Source organism: Drosophila virilis, chromosome 4 (genome assembly GCF_030788295.1).
Source record: "Drosophila virilis strain 15010-1051.87 chromosome 4, Dvir_AGI_RSII-ME, whole genome shotgun sequence".
Lineage (NCBI taxonomy): Eukaryota > Metazoa > Arthropoda > Insecta > Diptera > Drosophilidae > Drosophila > Drosophila virilis.
The window spans coordinates 24,385,368-24,404,904 of NC_091546.1; the positions used below are offsets into that span (position 1 = coordinate 24,385,368).

The 19,537-nt window shown below is 37.1% G+C and overlaps 3 protein-coding genes across 7 annotated transcripts in view; all 3 read left to right on the forward strand.

The window, feature by feature from the left end:
• The window catches only part of raw, a 35,319-nt gene extending 34,519 nt beyond the window's left edge, over nucleotides 1-800 (forward strand). For all 4 annotated transcript variants that reach the window (XM_032437869.2, XM_015169683.3, XM_015169681.3 and 1 more), the window contains one exon: nucleotides 775-800. The gene's annotated coding sequence lies outside the window, so the exon portion shown is untranslated. The remainder of the gene's footprint in view (nucleotides 1-774) is intronic.
• The window catches only part of Hnf4 (Hepatocyte nuclear factor 4), a 28,299-nt gene continuing 9,006 nt past the window's right edge, over nucleotides 245-19,537 (forward strand). The window contains exons 1-2 of one of the 2 annotated variants that reach the window (XM_032437873.2): nucleotides 245-1,160; nucleotides 5,249-5,391. In XM_032437873.2, the coding sequence (XP_032293764.1) occupies nucleotides 5,298-5,391 (94 nt within the window). In that variant the 5' untranslated portion in view covers nucleotides 245-1,160; nucleotides 5,249-5,297. Of the gene's footprint in view, nucleotides 1,161-5,248; nucleotides 5,392-13,968; nucleotides 14,757-19,537 lie in introns of those variants that run through there. The other variant, XM_032437872.2, reaches the window with a different exon arrangement.
• Nucleotides 2,194-3,955, forward strand: CatB (Catalase B). Its single transcript, XM_002057798.4, has one exon. The coding sequence runs from the start codon at nucleotides 2,307-2,309 to the stop codon at nucleotides 3,825-3,827; it is 1,521 nt and encodes a 506-aa protein (XP_002057834.1). The 5' UTR covers nucleotides 2,194-2,306; the 3' UTR covers nucleotides 3,828-3,955.

Sequence of the window (19,537 nt, forward strand, 5' to 3'; positions counted from 1 at the left end):
CCCGTCTAGCCCATTAGGCCCGAGTGTGTGTGTGTGTGTGAGTGTGAGTGGGTTCAGTCAACCCACTGCCAGCGGCGGGCCCCCGCTTAAATAATGCAAGGTGTGTAAAATATTGGCTTTAAAAAAAATCAAGCACGCGCGTTTTATGCAATTCTGACGTGTTTTTTAACAAGAAAGTGAAGAAAAATAAATGTACATATGTATGTATATTGTTTGATTTTTGCAAAAACAAATACGTAACAGCGACAGCGGCGTTGCTGCTGGTCGCGTGTGTGAGTGTGTGAGCATAGGAGCTGTGTGCAAGTGTGTTGATGTGAGCGTGCCAAAGAAAGAGAGGCAGAGCGAGCGACCGAGTGATAACTGCATGCCGCTCTCTCCTTCTCGCTCTCTCTCTCTCTCCCTCTCATCGAGGGGACTTGTTGCTGTCGTCGCTGGCGACCGTTGCAGACAGAAGCCTTAGTTGAGTTCAAGTGACGACGTCGCACTGAGAACGAGCAAAAACAAAAACAATAACAAATACATAGCGCTTTTGATTGATATAAATGAATATGCAGCGACTGAGTCGCAACTGAAAAAAATCACTTTAATGTGCAAGTGTTCGCCGTTACGTCTTTAATTGGCGCGCAGCATCAAATACACACAAACACACACACACACACACATACACAATGAATATCAAAACAACAACAGTAAGGCTGGCAATTATGCGACCGAAAGCCGCTTAAGTGCAATATTAATAAAAAAAAAAAATTAATTATTTGAAAAAAACCAAAGCAAAACAAAGAAACAGCAATAAGAAATAGGGGTGAGCGAGCATGTAAAATACGATTTGAGTGCCAAAAAAAAACCAAAACCAAAAAAAAAAAAAAAATCAGCAGCAACAACTTTCAATTATAAAGACGAACCATGAAAAAAGCACAAATAGGAAGGAAATCAACAAGTGTGTGACGCTCTGCTCGTGCGTCTGCTCTGCTTCGCTTTCATTCATGCGGTCAACTAGAGTCAACAGCCATAACAGCAGCAGTGGCAGTGGCAGCGGCAGCGGCAGCAAAAGTGCGCCTGATAAAAACCAAAAGCAACAGCAAAACAAAACTAACTGCAGCAAATAACAGCAGCAGCAGCAGCAACAACAACTGTTACTTCCAACGGCGAGCTTTCAAGTAAGTTTCCATATGTCATGTGCATGTGTGTGTGTGTGTGTGTCTCTGTAACTGTCTGTAACCGCACACAGCCACACACATGCACACATACACTAGCGTATTTATCTATATGTATAGCATTTTTGCCCATTTGCTTAACATTCTAGTTATTTAAGCTTTTAGTCTTGCTCAGTATATTGACTGTCATTCAACCATGGACACGTGTGTCGCGTGCAAACAGGCCGCCTCCCATTTAAAGCTTTGCATGCGGCAAAATCTTGCCAATAGAAAAATAGAAAAACAGCATTAACAAATAACTGTACTAAATGAGATAGTTATTACGTTAGGGTAGAACCTATTTCTGCGCCTTGCACATGCAAAATAATAATAATTTCTAAGAGTATATTTTCATTTCTTTCTAATTCCCTATGAGAGTTGTTTGAATCTTTATTTTACATTCTTTCAATATTTAAATGGATCGCTCAGTAATTAGGAAAGTTCTTTCTTTCGGCCCATGAAAAGAACTTCTAGCACATGGGTTAATTAAGAGTTACTTCTAGAGGCGATTCTAAGTTTTCCATTAGAAAAATTCAAGAAATTTTATAGTATTCTTTTTTGAGAAAAAATATAATTTCAGTTTCGCTCTCAAAATAATGTAGTTCGTGTATTAAAAACGCAATAGTTTCTTACTGTAAAATTCCTATTTCCAGACGTTTGTGAGAAATAACTGTTTTAATTTTGAGCTTATAATTATTGTTTTTTTTTTTTTAAATAATGCAAGTATGTACATGTGTTTACTGAATTGACATTTTGTTTTAATTTAATGGATTTTCATTTTGTGTTGAGGAACAAAATCGATTGTTATCGATTTCGTAGAAACGTTACATTTTTTTACTCCGAACGATATCGATTTTTAAATGGTTCGGGCGATAAAATATTTTCAAATACTTTTCGAAAGTTAACTTAGTTTAGTTCAACTTGAAACAACATTGAGATTCACTTCAAAACTCGTGTTTGCAAATCGTTCAGCTTATATTTTAAAATCGACAGATATTTTTGAAAATTTCATAAGTTAACACGAATTTGAATTAGTTTGCAATCTCTCACTCTTTATATATCTATATCTATATATATTTATATAAACCATTCGATTTAACGAAATTCAAAATGTGTTCACGTGATCCGGCCTCCAATCAGCTGATTGACTACAAGAACAACGATGCGGCGGCCCAAACGGAATGCACCAGTTCGGGTGGTGCTCCGATTGGGGTCAAGGACGCCATACAGACGGTGGGACCGCGCGGCCCTGCCTTGCTGCAGGATTTCATTTATCTGGACGAGATCTCGCATTTCGATGCGGAACGCATACCCGAACGGGTTACCTATGCAAAGGGCGCTGGAGCCTTTGGTTATTTCGAGTGCACCCACGACATAAGCAAATTCTGTGCGGCTTCTGTGTTCGACAAGGTCAAGAAGCGCACAGCTGTTGCCATGAGATTCTCGGTCGCCTGCGGCGAGAGTGGCTCGGCGGATACGGTGCGGGAGCAGCGTGGTTTCGCTGTCAAATTCTATACGGAGGATGGCATCTGGGATTTGGTGGGCTGCAATATGCCCGTATACTATATTCGTGATCCCTCACTTTTCCCCAGCTTGATACACGCCCAGAAGCGCAATCCGCAGACGCATCTGCGGGATCCGGACATGTTCTGGGACTTCATGTCGCTGCGCGCGGAGACGCTGCACTCGCTGCTCATGTACTTCAGTGATCGCGGCACTCCGGATGGCTATAGGCATATGCATGGCTATGGCGCGCATACGTATCGCATGGTCAATCCCAGCGGGGAGACGTTCTATGTGAAGTTTCACATGAAGACGGATCAGGGCATTAAGAACTTGGATACACGCCGCTGCTCGGAGCTGGCCGCACATGATCCGGACTATGCCATACGCGATCTGTATAACGCCATCAAGAAGGGCAACTATCCCAGCTGGAGCTTGTTCATTCAGGTCATGCTCAACGAGGAGGCCAAGAAGAGCAAATTCAATCCCTTCGATGTGACCAAGGTGTGGCCCCAAAAGGACTTCCCACTGTTGCCCGTGGGCAGATTGGTCTTGGATCGCAATCCCACCAACTACTTTACCGAAATTGAACAGCTGGCCTTCAGCCCGGCACACATGGTGCCCGGCATCGAACCCTCGCCAGATAAAATGCTCCAGGGCCGGCTCTTCGCCTATGGCGACTCCCAGCGCTATCGCCTTGGCACCAATTACATGCAGATTCCTGTCAATTGTCCTTATCGCGTGAATGTCAAGAACTTTCAGCGTGATGGCGCCATGACTGTCAACGATAATCAGGACGGTGCACCCAATTACTTTCCCAACTCCTTTTGCGGACCCAAGGAGAGCTCTCGGGCTCTGGCTCTGCAGACCTGTTGTCCCGTTTCGGGCGATGTCTATCGCTATATGAGCGGCGATACGGAGGATAATTTCAGTCAGGTCACCGATTTCTGGACCTACACCCTGGACAATTGTGGACGCAAGCGACTCGTGCGCAATATATCGGAGCATCTATCGGATGCCAGTCAATTCCTGCAGGAACGCGCCGTCAAACTCTTCACCATGGTCCATGCCGACTTCGGCCGACTCATGACTGAGGCTCTGAATACGGCCAAAATATCAAAGTTCTAGTCGGGGCAAGCTTCGGAAGGGTGGATTTCGAATATTATAATGCTTGATAATTATAAAAAAAAAACAAATTTTAAAGTATTCCCTAGAAAAATGTTTTGAAAAAATATTAAATTTAAAATTAAATTAAAGTGCTTTTCCTTTAAGCAACTAAATAATATATTAAAGCATTTTTAATATTTAATATGTATATATACATAAGTAGTATAGTATTAATAAATTTGGAAATACATATTTTTATATAATATTTTTTTTATAATTTCTCTTAAGATCCTTAAAACTAAAAAGTACATTCTGAATTGAGTTTAAAACTTAAAAATATCTTGCAATATAAAGGACTATGATCTAAGGTTATCCTAATATTAACTCCATGATATTTCATTCTGGAATACAGAAGGATAGTGAAAGAGTGTGAAACGAATATGGCTAGAATATGAAACCTAGGATAGTATCATGTAATTCTATACTTTCCTTTGCTATCTTCGTTATTGCAACCGCCCATTTCTTTTCCTTACTGTCATATTCTATCCTGCCCGCATTCTATTTCCATATTTTCCCTTTCTGCTCATTTAACAGTCGTATCCCTGATTTCCGATATCCCCATTAAACACCTTTAAGGCCGCGCGAAAGCGAGTCACGTTCCGGGCACGATCCGAAACCTATTATTGTGATTAGGGTTGGGTTGAAGTTGCCTCGATTTGATATTTCGGACCACGTATTTAGCCGCCATTGGCTTATCGAACATTTATTGCAAAGAAATAATAAACGTTTGATAACAATCACAAATTCCCTGTTTTCCCGTCTTATCAGTGAACGCGAATTTTGTTGTTCTCTTTTCTATTTGTTTTTTGTTGCTTTTTTTTTTTTGACGCATTGCCTCTGATAGAAAAAGCTTTTTCGGTGGAGTCTCATAGTCGCTTTTTGGGCATTTATCTGGACGGGCTTGAAACGATTATTATTTCAATATTTCTGTATATGTACTTTATTTATTTCGGCGCTACGAGTCAGTAATAGCTCTCCGCATGGAGTGTGTCATAGAGTTGTTTTGGTTTATGAGTAGCCCATAAACTGGCCAACTAGAGCTACAGATAGCGCCTTTATATTGCCAGGCAGGTGGGTGATAATGTATATATATATATATATATATATATATATACATGTATAAATATCAGCAGGATCATAAAATTATCGCCCAGGGGGACTGTCATGTAACCAGAACTAACATGTTGTTTGTTTTTTATTAATATACAAATTATATGGACGATATTGATGACTTATCGTGTGTTCGGAAACCCATTAAAAGTTTAATACGCACTCACGTATATACTTAGAATATTGATAGACTAGTTTGACTAGCTGTATTACAGCTTTCGTGTTGATTTACCTCAAATATATTGACCACTTATCATTTGGTTCGTTTACAGTTGCTAAGCATGACTCGCCCATGATTGTAAATCGTGTTCGATAAGAATTATGAAGCACCCACAAGATCTGACAATTACCGATGGACAGCAGCTAATGGAGATTAATAAAGTGGAGCAAATGGAACAGGAGCTAAATGAGCACGGTGAGTGGAATATAAAAATATCAAATAATAGCTATTAGACATTAACTTTTGAGCACCATTATAACTAAAACGTCGCATTACGCACAATTTGATAACCAATCAATTTATCAATATCATAAATTTTAATCCAATCTGAAGCATGATCCTAAATCATTCGAACAAGATTCGGTCTACTTGCGAAAATCATTTGAATCTTAAAAGGATACAGTGTTTATTTGCATATACTTATAATAAGACGACGCGACTCCGAAAATCACTTACAATAGTTACGGCTTTTATTATCTTACTTTGAGACGTTTTTTTAGCCAATAACTTAGAATTAATTGTTGAATGTTCGTGAAAACATAATTTTACTATCACAAAAATAAATATGTAAATTCATTGATAGTCAAATTTAATCTAAATGATAAACGCGGTTTGAAAGGACTCCGAATTGCAATAAAATTTTATTGAAAATTATTATTGTCAAAAAGTAATACCTTATAATGCATTTGAAATTTCAAATGAAAAAATAAGTCCGAAATTACTCCGAACTTACTCCGAATCGTAGGAAGTTTATTAATTGTAAAATTGTCTTCGTAAGAAAGTAAGACACAATTTTAAGAAAATCTTCACTATAAAATATGGTTAATCATTCGCTTGAAATAAGACTCCGAAATCGAGTAAACGTCTATGAAAACCCAAAGTAAAATCAGTTTAGGCTCCTGTTAACTCTCTGTTAAACATACTTTACGAGGATGTTTTGGACAGAACGCAATTCATAATGAGTTTTAACCACTCCCAAATTTTCAGGTCACTAACTCAAAAGTTCAGGTCAGCAATTTCACTTAATCGCTGCTTTGCACGTGGCACGTGCCTGGCCAAAAAGGCCCAAAACAAAAAATTTTACAGGTATTCGAATTGCGTTTTTGAATATTTTGTATTGAGTATAGCGCTTGGAAAAATTTATGAGTATGTTAGGGGGGAGAATTATAAATAGAAGCGAGATAGCCTTGATTAACTTGATAAGCCAGACGAGCGCAATCATTGTAAATGTTTATAATTTGTTTATTGATTAGCAAGAACTTGTTGTTGGCGAGCAGATTAAAAAAACTGATTAGTCGTGATATAAGCAATTGTTTTACGATCCAATAATTACAAATAAAAAAAATACTTGTTCAGCTGAAGTTTTACAAGAAGGCTCGCAAATGTTGCTGTCCGGACGAAAAGAAAAAAAAAAAAAAAAACATGGAAAATAAATCGCAAAAAAAGCGCGCAAAATAAAACAAAATAAAACGTAAGCGTAATGTTTAACTTAACCCCGTAGGGTTAAATATGCGCAATAGCAAACGCAAGCGACTTAAAAAAAATAACAAAAACAAAAAAAAAAAAAAAAAAACTTGGAAAATAAAACCTAGCCAGATCCGCTGCCGTAGTCGCAAGCGATCTGAAGTGGCCCGGGCCCAGGCCTGGGCTCGGGCCTGGGCTCAAGCTCAAGCCCCTAGACATAGCCCAGCATTTAATTGTTGAATATTTATAGCTGGCTGGCCAGATGTTTACGGAGCAGACCCGGGGGCCAGTCAGGGACTGGGCTGGTTCTGTAGTGTCACCTTTTGAGCGCTGCGCTGACATGACGAAAACAATTTTCAGCTGAAACGCACTCGGACTCGCACTTAATTTGATTTTCAAGCGCCGCGCCAGCATTGAAATGAATCGGATATTATGCAAAAGACAAACAGCTAAACAAAAAATAAAACCCATGCCAAGTAGTTGAGGCAACTGACTGACCGGCTAAACAGCACGACCTATAGCTTAATATATTTACTCGGTCTACACCCTGTAATTCTATTTATGTGTGTGTGTGTATATATATATATATATATATATATATTTAACTGGCAGACAGTTCTCGGCGCTGATATTATAAGGAGGTTATCGCCGTGACGCGAACTCAATTGATTTTTGCATTGATTTCGTTTTTGTCTCTTTCCTCTGCCTATTTGCCCCGATTTAATAATTTTATATTCCCCTGCCTGAAGGTTTTGTTTTCTTCAATTTTTTTATTGGTCTACTTATAATTATAATTAAAAATTTTAACGGCTATCTAGATAGTATTTCCGTGCTGGTTGCCTATTAAGAAATATTCTTGAAGATATCAACATTGCTCGCTCGTAAGTGAGTATTTTTATTTTATTATTTTTTCTTTTTGTTTTTTATATCCGCTTCGGACACTCATTAATTTTCAAGAAGATAATTGAAGCGTATTGCGTCATTTTTCATAAATGTAAACAAATATATGCAATTGCTTTTGGGTTCTTGAAACGAATCCAGAACTTCCGATAATTGTTGCACAGTTCGTCACGTGAATATCTCTGGGAAGTGTAACAAATTAATAGAATTGTAATGAGATTTCAGTTGTAATGGGATTTCATTTGATCAATTAATTAAGATAAGCTTTGAAATTTCACCGTATTTTTATATTTTCATTTATTCGGAGTGTTAATTCCGAAAATCTTAAAAATGTGTAATATTATCGTATAATACGATACACCATCGTATAATACAATATGTTTATTAAACACAATCAATTTAAAAAAAAAGTAAATGCTCTTGGACAGAAGAATGTAGGTCCGAATATACCTACTCCGAAAATGCTTAACCCGAAAAGCAATTAACTAACATAAATGTCAAAGCGTATTCAAAAAATATAATTGATGACGATTTAGGAATTGCGACAATTACAATAACAATAACAACAAAGTCTACTCCGAAAACAAAATGCTTACTCCGAAATAGTAATTTACTAAATAAGCGACAAAGCAGGTTTAAAACAATTATGTCAGCACTTTTAACACCGCTCCGAATCAATTACCTTGACTCTGAAAAATTTGTTTCCGCACCGTTTAACCTAGTATTATCTCATTTGGCAGAGTTCAGCTCTCAACTTTTTTCAAGCTGTTAAGTGTTAGTTTTCTAGTCGTTTCCACGTTTCAATGCATCCCGACACTTGAGCTTATTTCCCAATTAGGCGGCCACCTTTTCTCAATTTAAGACCCAACTAGCAATTCCAGGGAAAGATCTTTTGGTATTATGCGATTCACACTCGTCTATATACACCTATGAATAAACGTGTATCTGCGAGATACAAACACAGATACAGATACAGATACTGTACATATATAGATGCACACAAAGCACTCAACAATGTGGACACATTTCACTTAAAGTTGTCGCCGCTTAATGAAGTGTAAATAGTAAATTGCAGTCAAACATTATGAATATCATCAACAATATTCATCGTGATCATCATGATGGTGGTCATTATTGTCATGAATAACCACAACAACAACAGCTTTAATAATTGTAATTGCAATCGCTTAATGATAATGTTGTTTCTGACGCTGGTGACGAACAACACATGCAAATCACATGTGCATCCTATGGATACAAGTCGCACACTCGCACTCACACTCACGACTCGCACTCGCACTCACATTCACGATTCATGCTCACACTCATCGGCTTGTGCAAAAATAAACGCGGCTCCATTGCTTTGCATGGTTAATATAAATATGTATGCAAATAAAATAATAATTTTCGCACAAAACTCACTTAACGAACTACTGAAAATGTTAAGGGCAGCGGGTAAAGAGTTTGTCAGGGGGGGTAAATGTCTTTTGGCTTGGCTAATTTTCATATTTCTCTGGAAATTGACAGCCAGTCAGTTGTCCACATGTGCGCAGGCCGGGAAAATGCGACAGGCAAGCCACACAACACACAACAATGCCATGCACATGACATGCATTTTATTATACCCTGTAAAATCACGTAAACAGGGTGTTCTTAATTGTGGCACTGTTTATGACAAACAGTAGAAGGCTCGCTGAATTTTATGTTATATTAGATACTGTACTTCAAAGATTCAATACTAAATACAGAAATATACAACTCTGTCTCTAGGACATCTAGACTTAAGTTTTGATGCACAAAAAACAACAATTGAGATTTTATTTTACATCTGTCTACAGAGTATTAACCAAACGAACATGCCTTCTCACTTTTACTCTACGCTTAGTTTTATTTCCCTTTCAAAAAGTGTATTAAAATAGTTTATTTCTAACTACAGGGCATCGGCTAGTCGAGCATTCTTAGTTGTTTATAAATTTACTTGTAAATTTGTTGCTCTTTCACTTCATTCGTTGTGTTTCCATTATTTTCATCAGACACACAATCATTCCTACACACACACACACACACCACGCCCATGCAGGAAACGCCGGCTGTATCTCTTGGCTGTCATAGGGGCGACAACTGTACAGTAAGCACAATTTGCGGTGATCCTCCTGCTCCGGCGCATGATTCATTTATTTCGGTGCGTTCGATTTCAATCCAAAACATATGCGTCATGTAGCGCATGCGAGATACGAGGGTATATGCATGCACATACATATATATATTCCATATTTATGTGCTCATATTTTGTAATTGCAATTAATGCAATCTCTGCCCCATATGACAGTTGCACATGCCGCAGCTCCGATTGCATTGCTCAGAACGTTGCGGACTCATTTTAATATGGGTATTTCAGTCAGTCAAGCACTTGTGGGAATAAGTTTCTCTCTTCTTGCAAAACAAAAATGATTACAGCTAATGGGAACGAGTGGTTCAAGAGGGATCAAGAGATCTCTAAGGCCAATTCGGAACCGGAGAAAAAGTAGTTTCCGAAGAATGTTGCATCTGATAAGATCAAGTCTTGTTAAAGTGATCGAATCTCTGCTTTAACTAGGCCATATCAAATCCAGTTAAATTCTATCCGCATATAGTCTTAATTAATTTAAATTATGCAAAACAAAATAAGGCAACAACTTCCAGCGGAAATTGAGATATGCCAAAATGGTTAAAGTTATGATATAAGCACCTACATGGTTAAGTTAAAGTTATCAATAGATTACAATATCTATTGTAGACTTGTGCAATACGCTTTGTTTTCAAAAAGATATCATTATATGGCCAGGAGTTGTGGAAAATTGGGTTAATTATATATTCAAGTATTTATGAATGAGATTAAATACATATGATATAATACTATATGCTGCAAGGGATGGAAGTGACTTAAAATTATTATTATTGTTAGCCTATCACGTGAGGGATTGATAAGCGGCAAGCCAGATTGACGGTTTGGCTAACCGATGTGACGTCACAAGTACAACCTTTACCCATTGCCATTCGCAACGGCAGCCAGCCTCAATCGTGACGTAGCCAAATGCCGGCCATTCAAAATAAAATCAAAGTACAACGGCAAAAATGCCATTGCCGGCAAACACCGCAGCCGCAGCCGCAGCCGCCGCCGCCGCCGCCGCCAACGCCGGTTGATTTCGTCACAGAAATTCCGGCGTATTCAGCCGCGCCGGTTAAAGTACAAGAAACGCAAACGTTGTCGCTGCCGTCGCTCTGGCTCTGGGCCTTAGCTCTGCTCGCCGTTGATTGTGCATGAGTAAATGGCCTGGCCGTTGGGGCATGGGTGTTGAATGACAATCGCAGAGGCGCACTCACACTCCGAGCGAATCATATTCAATTGAATCACAAGTATCAATCAACGCCCGTCGAGCTCGGCTTTTGAAGAGCAGCAACAAATTCGAGAATAATCACAATTGATAGACTAATAAATACCCTAAACGCAATATGTGTGCCTTGAGTTAGTTTCGATTTCCTGATAATACATCTAACCGAACATCTTCATCAGATATTCGATATATAACAATGTGGCTAGAATCAAATTTAATTTCAGCTGCTTTTTTTTTGTAAGAGAGCGTAACTGACTCTGAATCTAAAAATAATTCTTTAGAGACTTTCATTAACATACAAAAGAGTTTTTAAACCTAATCAACTCTCTGTATAATACAAAATAACTAATATCTCAAATCTCGAAGACACAGAGAAATTGCATCTATTGATATAAAATATTTGAAAATTCTTAATAATTATAATTCCCAATTGTCAAATATTCCGTAATTCTTTATGGAGTGTAAACGGTTAAATTATAAAATTCTGAATTATTTTAAATATGCGTATGTTTCGGCTAAATACACATACCAAATTTATAGTATCCGGGTCTTAAGATCTCTGGGATAGATTGATGCTTTTGTGTCAAGTGTGTCTATTTGTTGCCTCTGCATTTGTGCAGCATCTATTATACCCATCACTTTGCAGCAATACTGGGTATACGAAATACCGAACAAGGTATTGCACTCGTACATCTGATCGAATGGCCGAACAGCCGGCGAATTCCTTAGTCGCTGTACAAAATAAACCACAACTTGGCAAAGCTAAGCAGCGACCGGCACCAGAGGCAGCCTATCGAAGCGAATCATTAATCTAGGTACAATTCTTGTTGTCCGACTGCCAGACACAGTCTTGCCCGTCGTCCCAGCCTGGAGCTGTGTCTGTTTCGCATCCAGACTTTTCTTTTTGCTTCATAAATACGTGTATATATATAGATATTTATGGCCCGTAACTGATAACCGGGCGCCTTTGACAGCTCAGCTTGGCTGACTACTCCAACTATCTGCTATCAACAAGCAGAGCGACCTATAATATACATATATATATATATATACGAATATATATAATATACTTGTAGTCACCGCTGCCGCCAGTCGCTACTGAACTCCGGGTTTCAGATACTGATAAGAAGCGAGGCAGTCGACGCTGTCGCCGCGCTCTGTGATATGATTGTTTGCCGAGCTGAAAGTGAGCTGATCAACAAATATGAGGCCCCTATGATGAGTGTTCCTATAAGAACTAGAGAATACTCGAACAGCACATACCCTAACGAAAATAAATAAAGGTGTCGCATTACATAATATTTTTGTTAGCTTTGTTTTAACAAGTGGTAAAGACCTTATGGTAGGTTAGGTTGCTTTGCTGCCATTCAAATAATCGCATACCAGTTGAATACCAACTGAATATTAACTCAACTGAACTGAACCTATAAAAAGCCACGATTAACTATTTATATTATTTAATGATATAAACATTTATATTAAATATTCCCCAAATTCTCTAAAATAAGAATTGTATTAGTGCTTAAAAGAATGGCTGCAAATCATTTGAAAATTTCATCTAGCCGTAAGTTAGGGTATTTAGCCGTGACTAACTGAATCGCACAGCAACTCTCTTTCTCACTCTCTCTCTACCTTTCCATGCCTCTCTTTAATCTTAAATCTCCATTTGGGGTCTTATGCACGACTTCAAAATGTACACAGAGCAAATTTGCGCCGTCTTATCAAATTGATTTAAGCTTTGTATTGTTTTGAAATTCTTTAAATGGAAAGTGTATTATTTTTAACGTTTACCCATGTCAGGAGTTAAGTCATATTTATATGCATAGTCATGGGAGGCTCGACTGGAACTGGTCTCGAATTTAGCAAAAAAAAAAAAAAGTGTTGAAGATGTAAAAGATTTTGTATAATATTTTTGTTTGTCTATAATTTATGGAACTGTGAACTCTTGTAAGGATATAAGAAAAAACTGTAAAAGTGACCGAAAATAACATACTCAAAGTTTTGAGTAGCCCCAAAAGATTCCATATTGTTAGAAAATACTAAGAAAAAATTAAATAATTAACTATATAACAAATAAAATCATTTAAAAAATAAGTCTGAAAACGATTTTTGTAATATCTGGATAATTCTTATTTCGAATAGTTCTAAGTTCCAAGGGACCACTTTAACACATTTTTAATTAATTTTAATGTTCATGCGTAGAAAAACATTCAATATCAAAGTATATTCGAAAAATATGATATGATAATTCGCGAATCGCAATAAGATAAAGCTCTGCTTTCTCCTTCAATTCGTAGAACACACCCAAAGTTTTTTTTTCTTTCGCCAAAATGCGTAGGTAAATCTGAAGTACAGTCGCGATAATCGCGCTGCAAATAAAAAAAATATATATAAATAAATAAAAACAAAGTGCCTCAAATGATTGTATGCTATTCATGTTGTTGTTTATGTGCGACACTTTATATGTACATATGTATGACAGCCATTAAACAATTAGAGCTGTGTGTATGTATATAAACACATAAACTTCTACACGTATATACAAATATGCATATATATGTGTGTACATATATATATATATAGTAGCAAAAGATTGATAAGAGGCTAGCAGGCAGAAAGCAGAGTAAGTCGACTGCGCATGCCCCATTGGCAATCGGTTGGCTGGCACGAGAACAAGGCGATCCGAGCCGAGCCGACCTGTAATCGGCGTAAATTGTTAACAATTTTGCTAAGGCAACAACAGCAACAATGGCTATAATATTTAATAAACTTTATGTGCTTGCTGTGCGGCTCGGACAGAGCCAAACGAACGGCGATCGGCACCGGCACTGGCACCGGCACCGGCAACAGCGGCTGCTGTTGCTGCTGTTGTCGCTGACGTTGACGTTAACGTTAACGTTGACAGCGACGCTGACATCGACTGCGACGTCAACGGCTGCGTCGTTGTCGTTGCTGAGTCGCCGCCCGACGTTGACTTCTATATCTACAACAAATAATATTAAGACAGTTAGTACGTGCTGAGAACATTATTTGAGGTTTAGTCAGTGTTTCGCACTGGGCGGTTATAATACATAGAGCACCGAGAGACTACCCGGTGTTAGACCGAAAGAAAGCGCCGTGTTGTGCCGGTCGGGATCGAGCGAAGTAACCGAATATACATATATGTATACATATGTTTGGCAAGTTGCCTAGCCAGCCTATAAGAAATAATAAATGCCAATTTACCGATTAGCATAAAGTCAACGCAAAGGACTGTGATAACTAAATAGAATAATATTGAAAAGAACACAAAACCCTAATTGATTTGCATTATTTATTTATGTGGTGCAACTCGTTAACCCACCCAAACCACCTCCTATACACACATATATATATATATATATATATATATATAGAAAGAAAAAAAATATCGTTGAAAACATTTGCCGCTGCCTTTTGAGTGTCGTCTTCGCTATTTTCAATTTTAATTTGTGCAAATATTGAACTTTACTTAAGTGTGTGTGCGAGTGTGCGTGTGTGTATAAAAAATAAATATAAAATATACAACAACAACAACAACAACAAATATGCACCAACAGCAATTTGTGAGAAAATAAATTTGCACCAAGTGTGAAGGATTTTCAAATATTTGCCCATTGTCGCGTCTTCAATCTCAGCCCGACGCATTTCTAACTATTTTCCGTACTATTATCGAGGAATCCAACGCTAACTCAATGTACGCCTCAATGTTGCCCAATTTGTTAAATATGAAAACCGAAAATTTAACAAATTCGGGCTACGACGATGCATTCCTATTGGAGGAGAATATACTACAAATGATGGGTGAGTTCAGCTCGGGCATAGATCTTCCTTGAATTTCTAATACTCTCTTGAGTAACTGACTCACTTGGGCAATTGTAATCGGCTCCAATCATCTAATCGTATCTAGCTTCAATTGTGCAACGTCGAGTCGAGTTTTCGATATAACTTATCATTTGTAACACATGCATATATCCGGCTGTATATCTCTGATTTTATATCCACATATGTGTATATGGGCCAATAGACTTCATGGTTAGCTTGTTTATGCTTATCTACGCATACCCAGAAAGAATATCATTTGTAATTTAAAAGTTTAACTTGTGGTGTCATTATTGCCAGGCAAATGAACAAAAGCTGCTAAATTTGTAAAAAAAAAAAAAGACCATTTCTGATCTTATTTTCTTCTCGTTAATCGCATTTCTGTAGCATACTTTTGGCATAACGTTATTTGTTTTTATTTTAACACCTGGTGGGTGCAGCTGAACTTCGCTTATCTCTGCCAAAAAACACATATTTTAATAAGAAAGAACAGTTACTATCGGTGCGCCGTAGATTAAACGCCCTTGCAGACATATAGCACATGTACAATACAATGCCCCACGGCCACAAGCAAAATTCGCAGATTGATCTAGCCCCAGTTTCGCTAGGATAGATGCAAATGTGTGTACATGGCAACAGACAGACAAATGGACTATATTAATTTAGCTGTTGTTGCAGATCACAAATATATACATTCCTGATTAGGCTATTACACATGACATGACAGATTTATAATACCCTGGGCTAACTTTTAAAAATATATGCAAAATAATGCATTTCCTCAACAAAAAAGAAAAAGCTGAAAATTTACTTTCAATTCAATTGTAATTACACGCAAATTACAACTAACATTTAAAATTAATTTTTGTAAAATTTGTAAAAGAGCATTCAAGCTTCGTTGTTGAGCAACTAATTATGCTTCTATCATTAATTTCTTGTTTTTTTGGTTTTTTTTGTGATTTGCTTGCGTACATTCGCTTCGTTCTGATAAGATACATTTTAATGGCGCGGTTTTTGACATAAAATCCAAAAATAACTGATGTATATGCTTTTAACACACGCCAAATCACGCGATCTAAAACAAATCCACATTTGGCTATTATATAAAAAACTACCTCTGGCCCATGTCCGACTATGCAAAACGCTGTCACGCCCTCTGCTTAAATTGTAAACCATATCTGGGAATAATAAACATATATACTTTATGATCCACCATATAGGTTTTATCATACTGCTCTTTTTGTTTTGCCTAACCCACCCCCTCCCTGTGATAAGTCAGCTTTATTGCAGCGCTTATCAGAGATTATGCCTTGCATTTAGCTATAAGCTCTTCTTTGGCGATTAGATTTTGTTCACAGCAATCATAAAAAGAGAAAGCCAGCGACAAGAATTATGATGTGATGTTCTTTTAAGCGGCATGGTATGTGGCATCAGGTGTTTACTTAGGTCTGAAAGTGAAAATAGTACTGAAAACATTATAAATATTCATTTGATCTGAAAATGCATAATATTCCGAGCTCCATTAAAAATGCATTTGCAAATAAAAACACATTTAACAACAATTAACAGCGAATAATTGAGAATGGATTTCATTATGCCGTGTCTACATTTATCTAGACTAAACTTAGTTAGCATGAAAACAATATTACGTAAAATGGAATACTCAAAATATTAAATACTCTACAATTAGTTGTATATTGTATATTTAATTAATATTAATTAATATTCTATTGCTGCATAATCATGTTTGAAAGGAATTTAAATATTTTTTGAAATTTTCCGAGCTATTTGACTCTAGCTAAGTTTTTGGAGAGTATCTTTGAGTTGTTCGACTGTAGAGTCTAGAGTAAGTCAGCTTTAATTGATCTTTTATGGCTTTATTATTTTGTTTTCATTGGCATTTCACACACGAATGCTTTAATTAATTATTAATTGCATCCATGGCAAATGCGAATACGTCAAATTATTGATGCGCTCCCCTCCTTCAGACTGCGGAGTATCGGATACTCGTTTGTAATCATAACGACTCCCGCCCAGCAACTATTTTAACTGCACGTGTTGCTTTTACGTACTCGAAGTTAATTTCTTGTAATTATTCAGCTACCTAATAAAATAATCAATAGGTTGGCTCTTTGCGGTGATACAACCGGAAATACTAGACATGTCTACACACACAGATACACAGTTACACAGATACACACGCACACTTCAATAGAATGGCGCATTTAAGCAGTTAAAAGTGTGGGGCACTTGAACTTGAGACATACTCGAAAAACTAGCGTAATTACTAGTTGATAACAGCAGAATAAAAGTAAAAATCGCAAAGTATTCGTTAAGCCCCACACTTGGGGAGGCTCCGTAATTAAAACTGATAACGCTTAGAAAAAACAATGCCAAAAGTCTTTGATTCAGGAGCAAAAATAAGTTCTTGCTTAATGGTCAATCAGACAAACTGGAAAGGGGGCATATGATAAGCTCTCTCATAAGCATGTACACTGTAAGAAAAGCAGGCAGAGATTGTTTAAAAGTGGGATTGAACAAAAAAAAACATGAATATCGCATTCGCAAGTTGTGCGAGCTTTTGATTCTGTCAAAAATTTGAATACACTTATAAACATTTTAAGTCGCAATGTATTTTTGATATTTGTCGGTCATCTTAGTACCCTAAAATTTTCAAGAGAAATAACCTCTTATAAAATATAGATTCAGAACTTGTATTTTATATTTTTATTCCAATATTCGTACACAATTTGTGTTTTAAATTTTCTCGCAGTATACTGAAGCAATATATATATATATATATAAATATATGTCGTTCTCTAAATATATGTTATGTTTCGCTCAGTGTACTGAAACAGGTTTTTAATTTACACTCGTGAAATCGAAGCTATAAAACTTTTCATATTAAACATATCATGAAAATATTTGATAGCCAAGAATCAAAACGATAGCAAACGAAATTTGAACTTTGCATTCTAATCTTATTGACTGCAAATCTATTTTTGGGGTAGGTCCAGACAAAAATGTTCACCCCCAGACGATATTTGGCTTATCATACTGAGAATTCGATTCTGGTTTTTTGGGGCAATCATCGTGACTAGCCAAAACATGATTAAGTCGATCACACAATCGTGGCCTGTTGAATAAAACGTGGCTTTAAAGGTGTTGGCCATAAAAAGATGATGCTGCTTTGAGATACAGTATACAGTATATATATGAGGAGGCTGGGCTTAATGGAAAAGCTTATTAGTTTATACGAGCAGCTGATTGCTGAGACAAGTCAAGTTCTAAGTGTCGCCGTCATTGGCAGCGCAGTTCAAGGCAAAGACGTAATTTAATTGCACACAGCCTCTGTTTGGAGATACAAATGTATCTGAAACACGTTAGCGCCCAATTAAAAAGACAAGACACTAAGACTATAGCAGACATAGTTAATGGAAATTACACTTGACGAGGTATTTTTTGCTGGTTTTTACTTACGAGGCGCCAGGTCGTTTGATAGCCGGTCACACACATAAAGATACATATACCGCTGCAGCTAAAGATACAGATACAGATACAGATACAGATACAGATACAGATACAATAGCCTGCTTACATATCGTTATAGAAGTTATTAAAAAAAGCAGCAAATGCTATATGATTGGTCCAGCTTATTGTGCCAGCCACTTTGACTTTTTGTTAATAACAATTTAATTGAGACGCTTTTAGCATTTTAATTATAGACAATATGCGCGCAATTATTAGTCATAAAGATAATGATAATTTCAATATAAAAAGTTGATTCTTACAGTTGAGCGACGTCAACTAATTGGTTCAAGTCCGCTTCAAAAATATTTTCATATTTAAAACAAAAAAAAAAGTGCAATGCAAATGTCGGTCAGATATAATATAATAATTGTGGAGCAGGTGCAACAATATTCACGTATTTGCTTTTCGGAACCGCTCGCTAAACGATCCGCTATTTGAATTACCTGTAACAGTGAGCGCATCGGTAGTTCCTGGCTTGACCACAAGCACATCCCTTATTAGCTCTATTTAAATATTTGTCGGTTAAGCCCTTTCACAATGACATGTTGTGATTTTAATATATTTACAAATCTGGCATATCTTTGATCGGCCGACTGTCATGGGATCTCTCGCAATATATACATATATTAACAACAATCTCTAATGTCTAGCATTATTGCAGTTCATCTAAGATAATATACAAATAAATAATATGACACAAAATATTGTTGACAAAGAGGTGACAATGACGTGACAGAGCCCATCGCATGGGCTCTAATAAAACCTCGGAATATCCGCCGGACAGGGTCCGGGCAAATGTACACATACGGATGAGCTCAACTTTATCTTTGCATTTTCAGTGGGGTTTACCGATATGGTTTTGTTTGGACATTAAACACTATGATAATGTAAGACAATTCGATTTAGAATGTTTGTTTTCTTTTGTCATCCCACTCATCAGCTTCTTTTTATAGATAGACTCATGGGATCTGTAAGTTCAAGGTTGTTTTACATTTTTACAGCTCAAATAACATCATCAGCTTTGACAGGGTGTTGCATTCGCACCTAGAAATCGTAGTAAACTAGTCTTCATTTAAAATAATAATTTTCTAGATAGAAATAGATGATACCCTTATTCCTATATCACTCAAATGTACTTTCGTATCTCGTTGGTTTTTTCTTATCACACAGATAATTTTGTATTCATCCTTTTGTGTCTCTAAGATACTTTTGTATCTTTAAGATACTTTTGT

Excerpts from the sequence above, each read along its gene's own strand:
- CatB (XM_002057798.4), top strand. The coding sequence starts at position 2,307 with ATGTGTTCACGTGATCCGGCCTCCAATCAGCTGATTGACTACAAGAAC.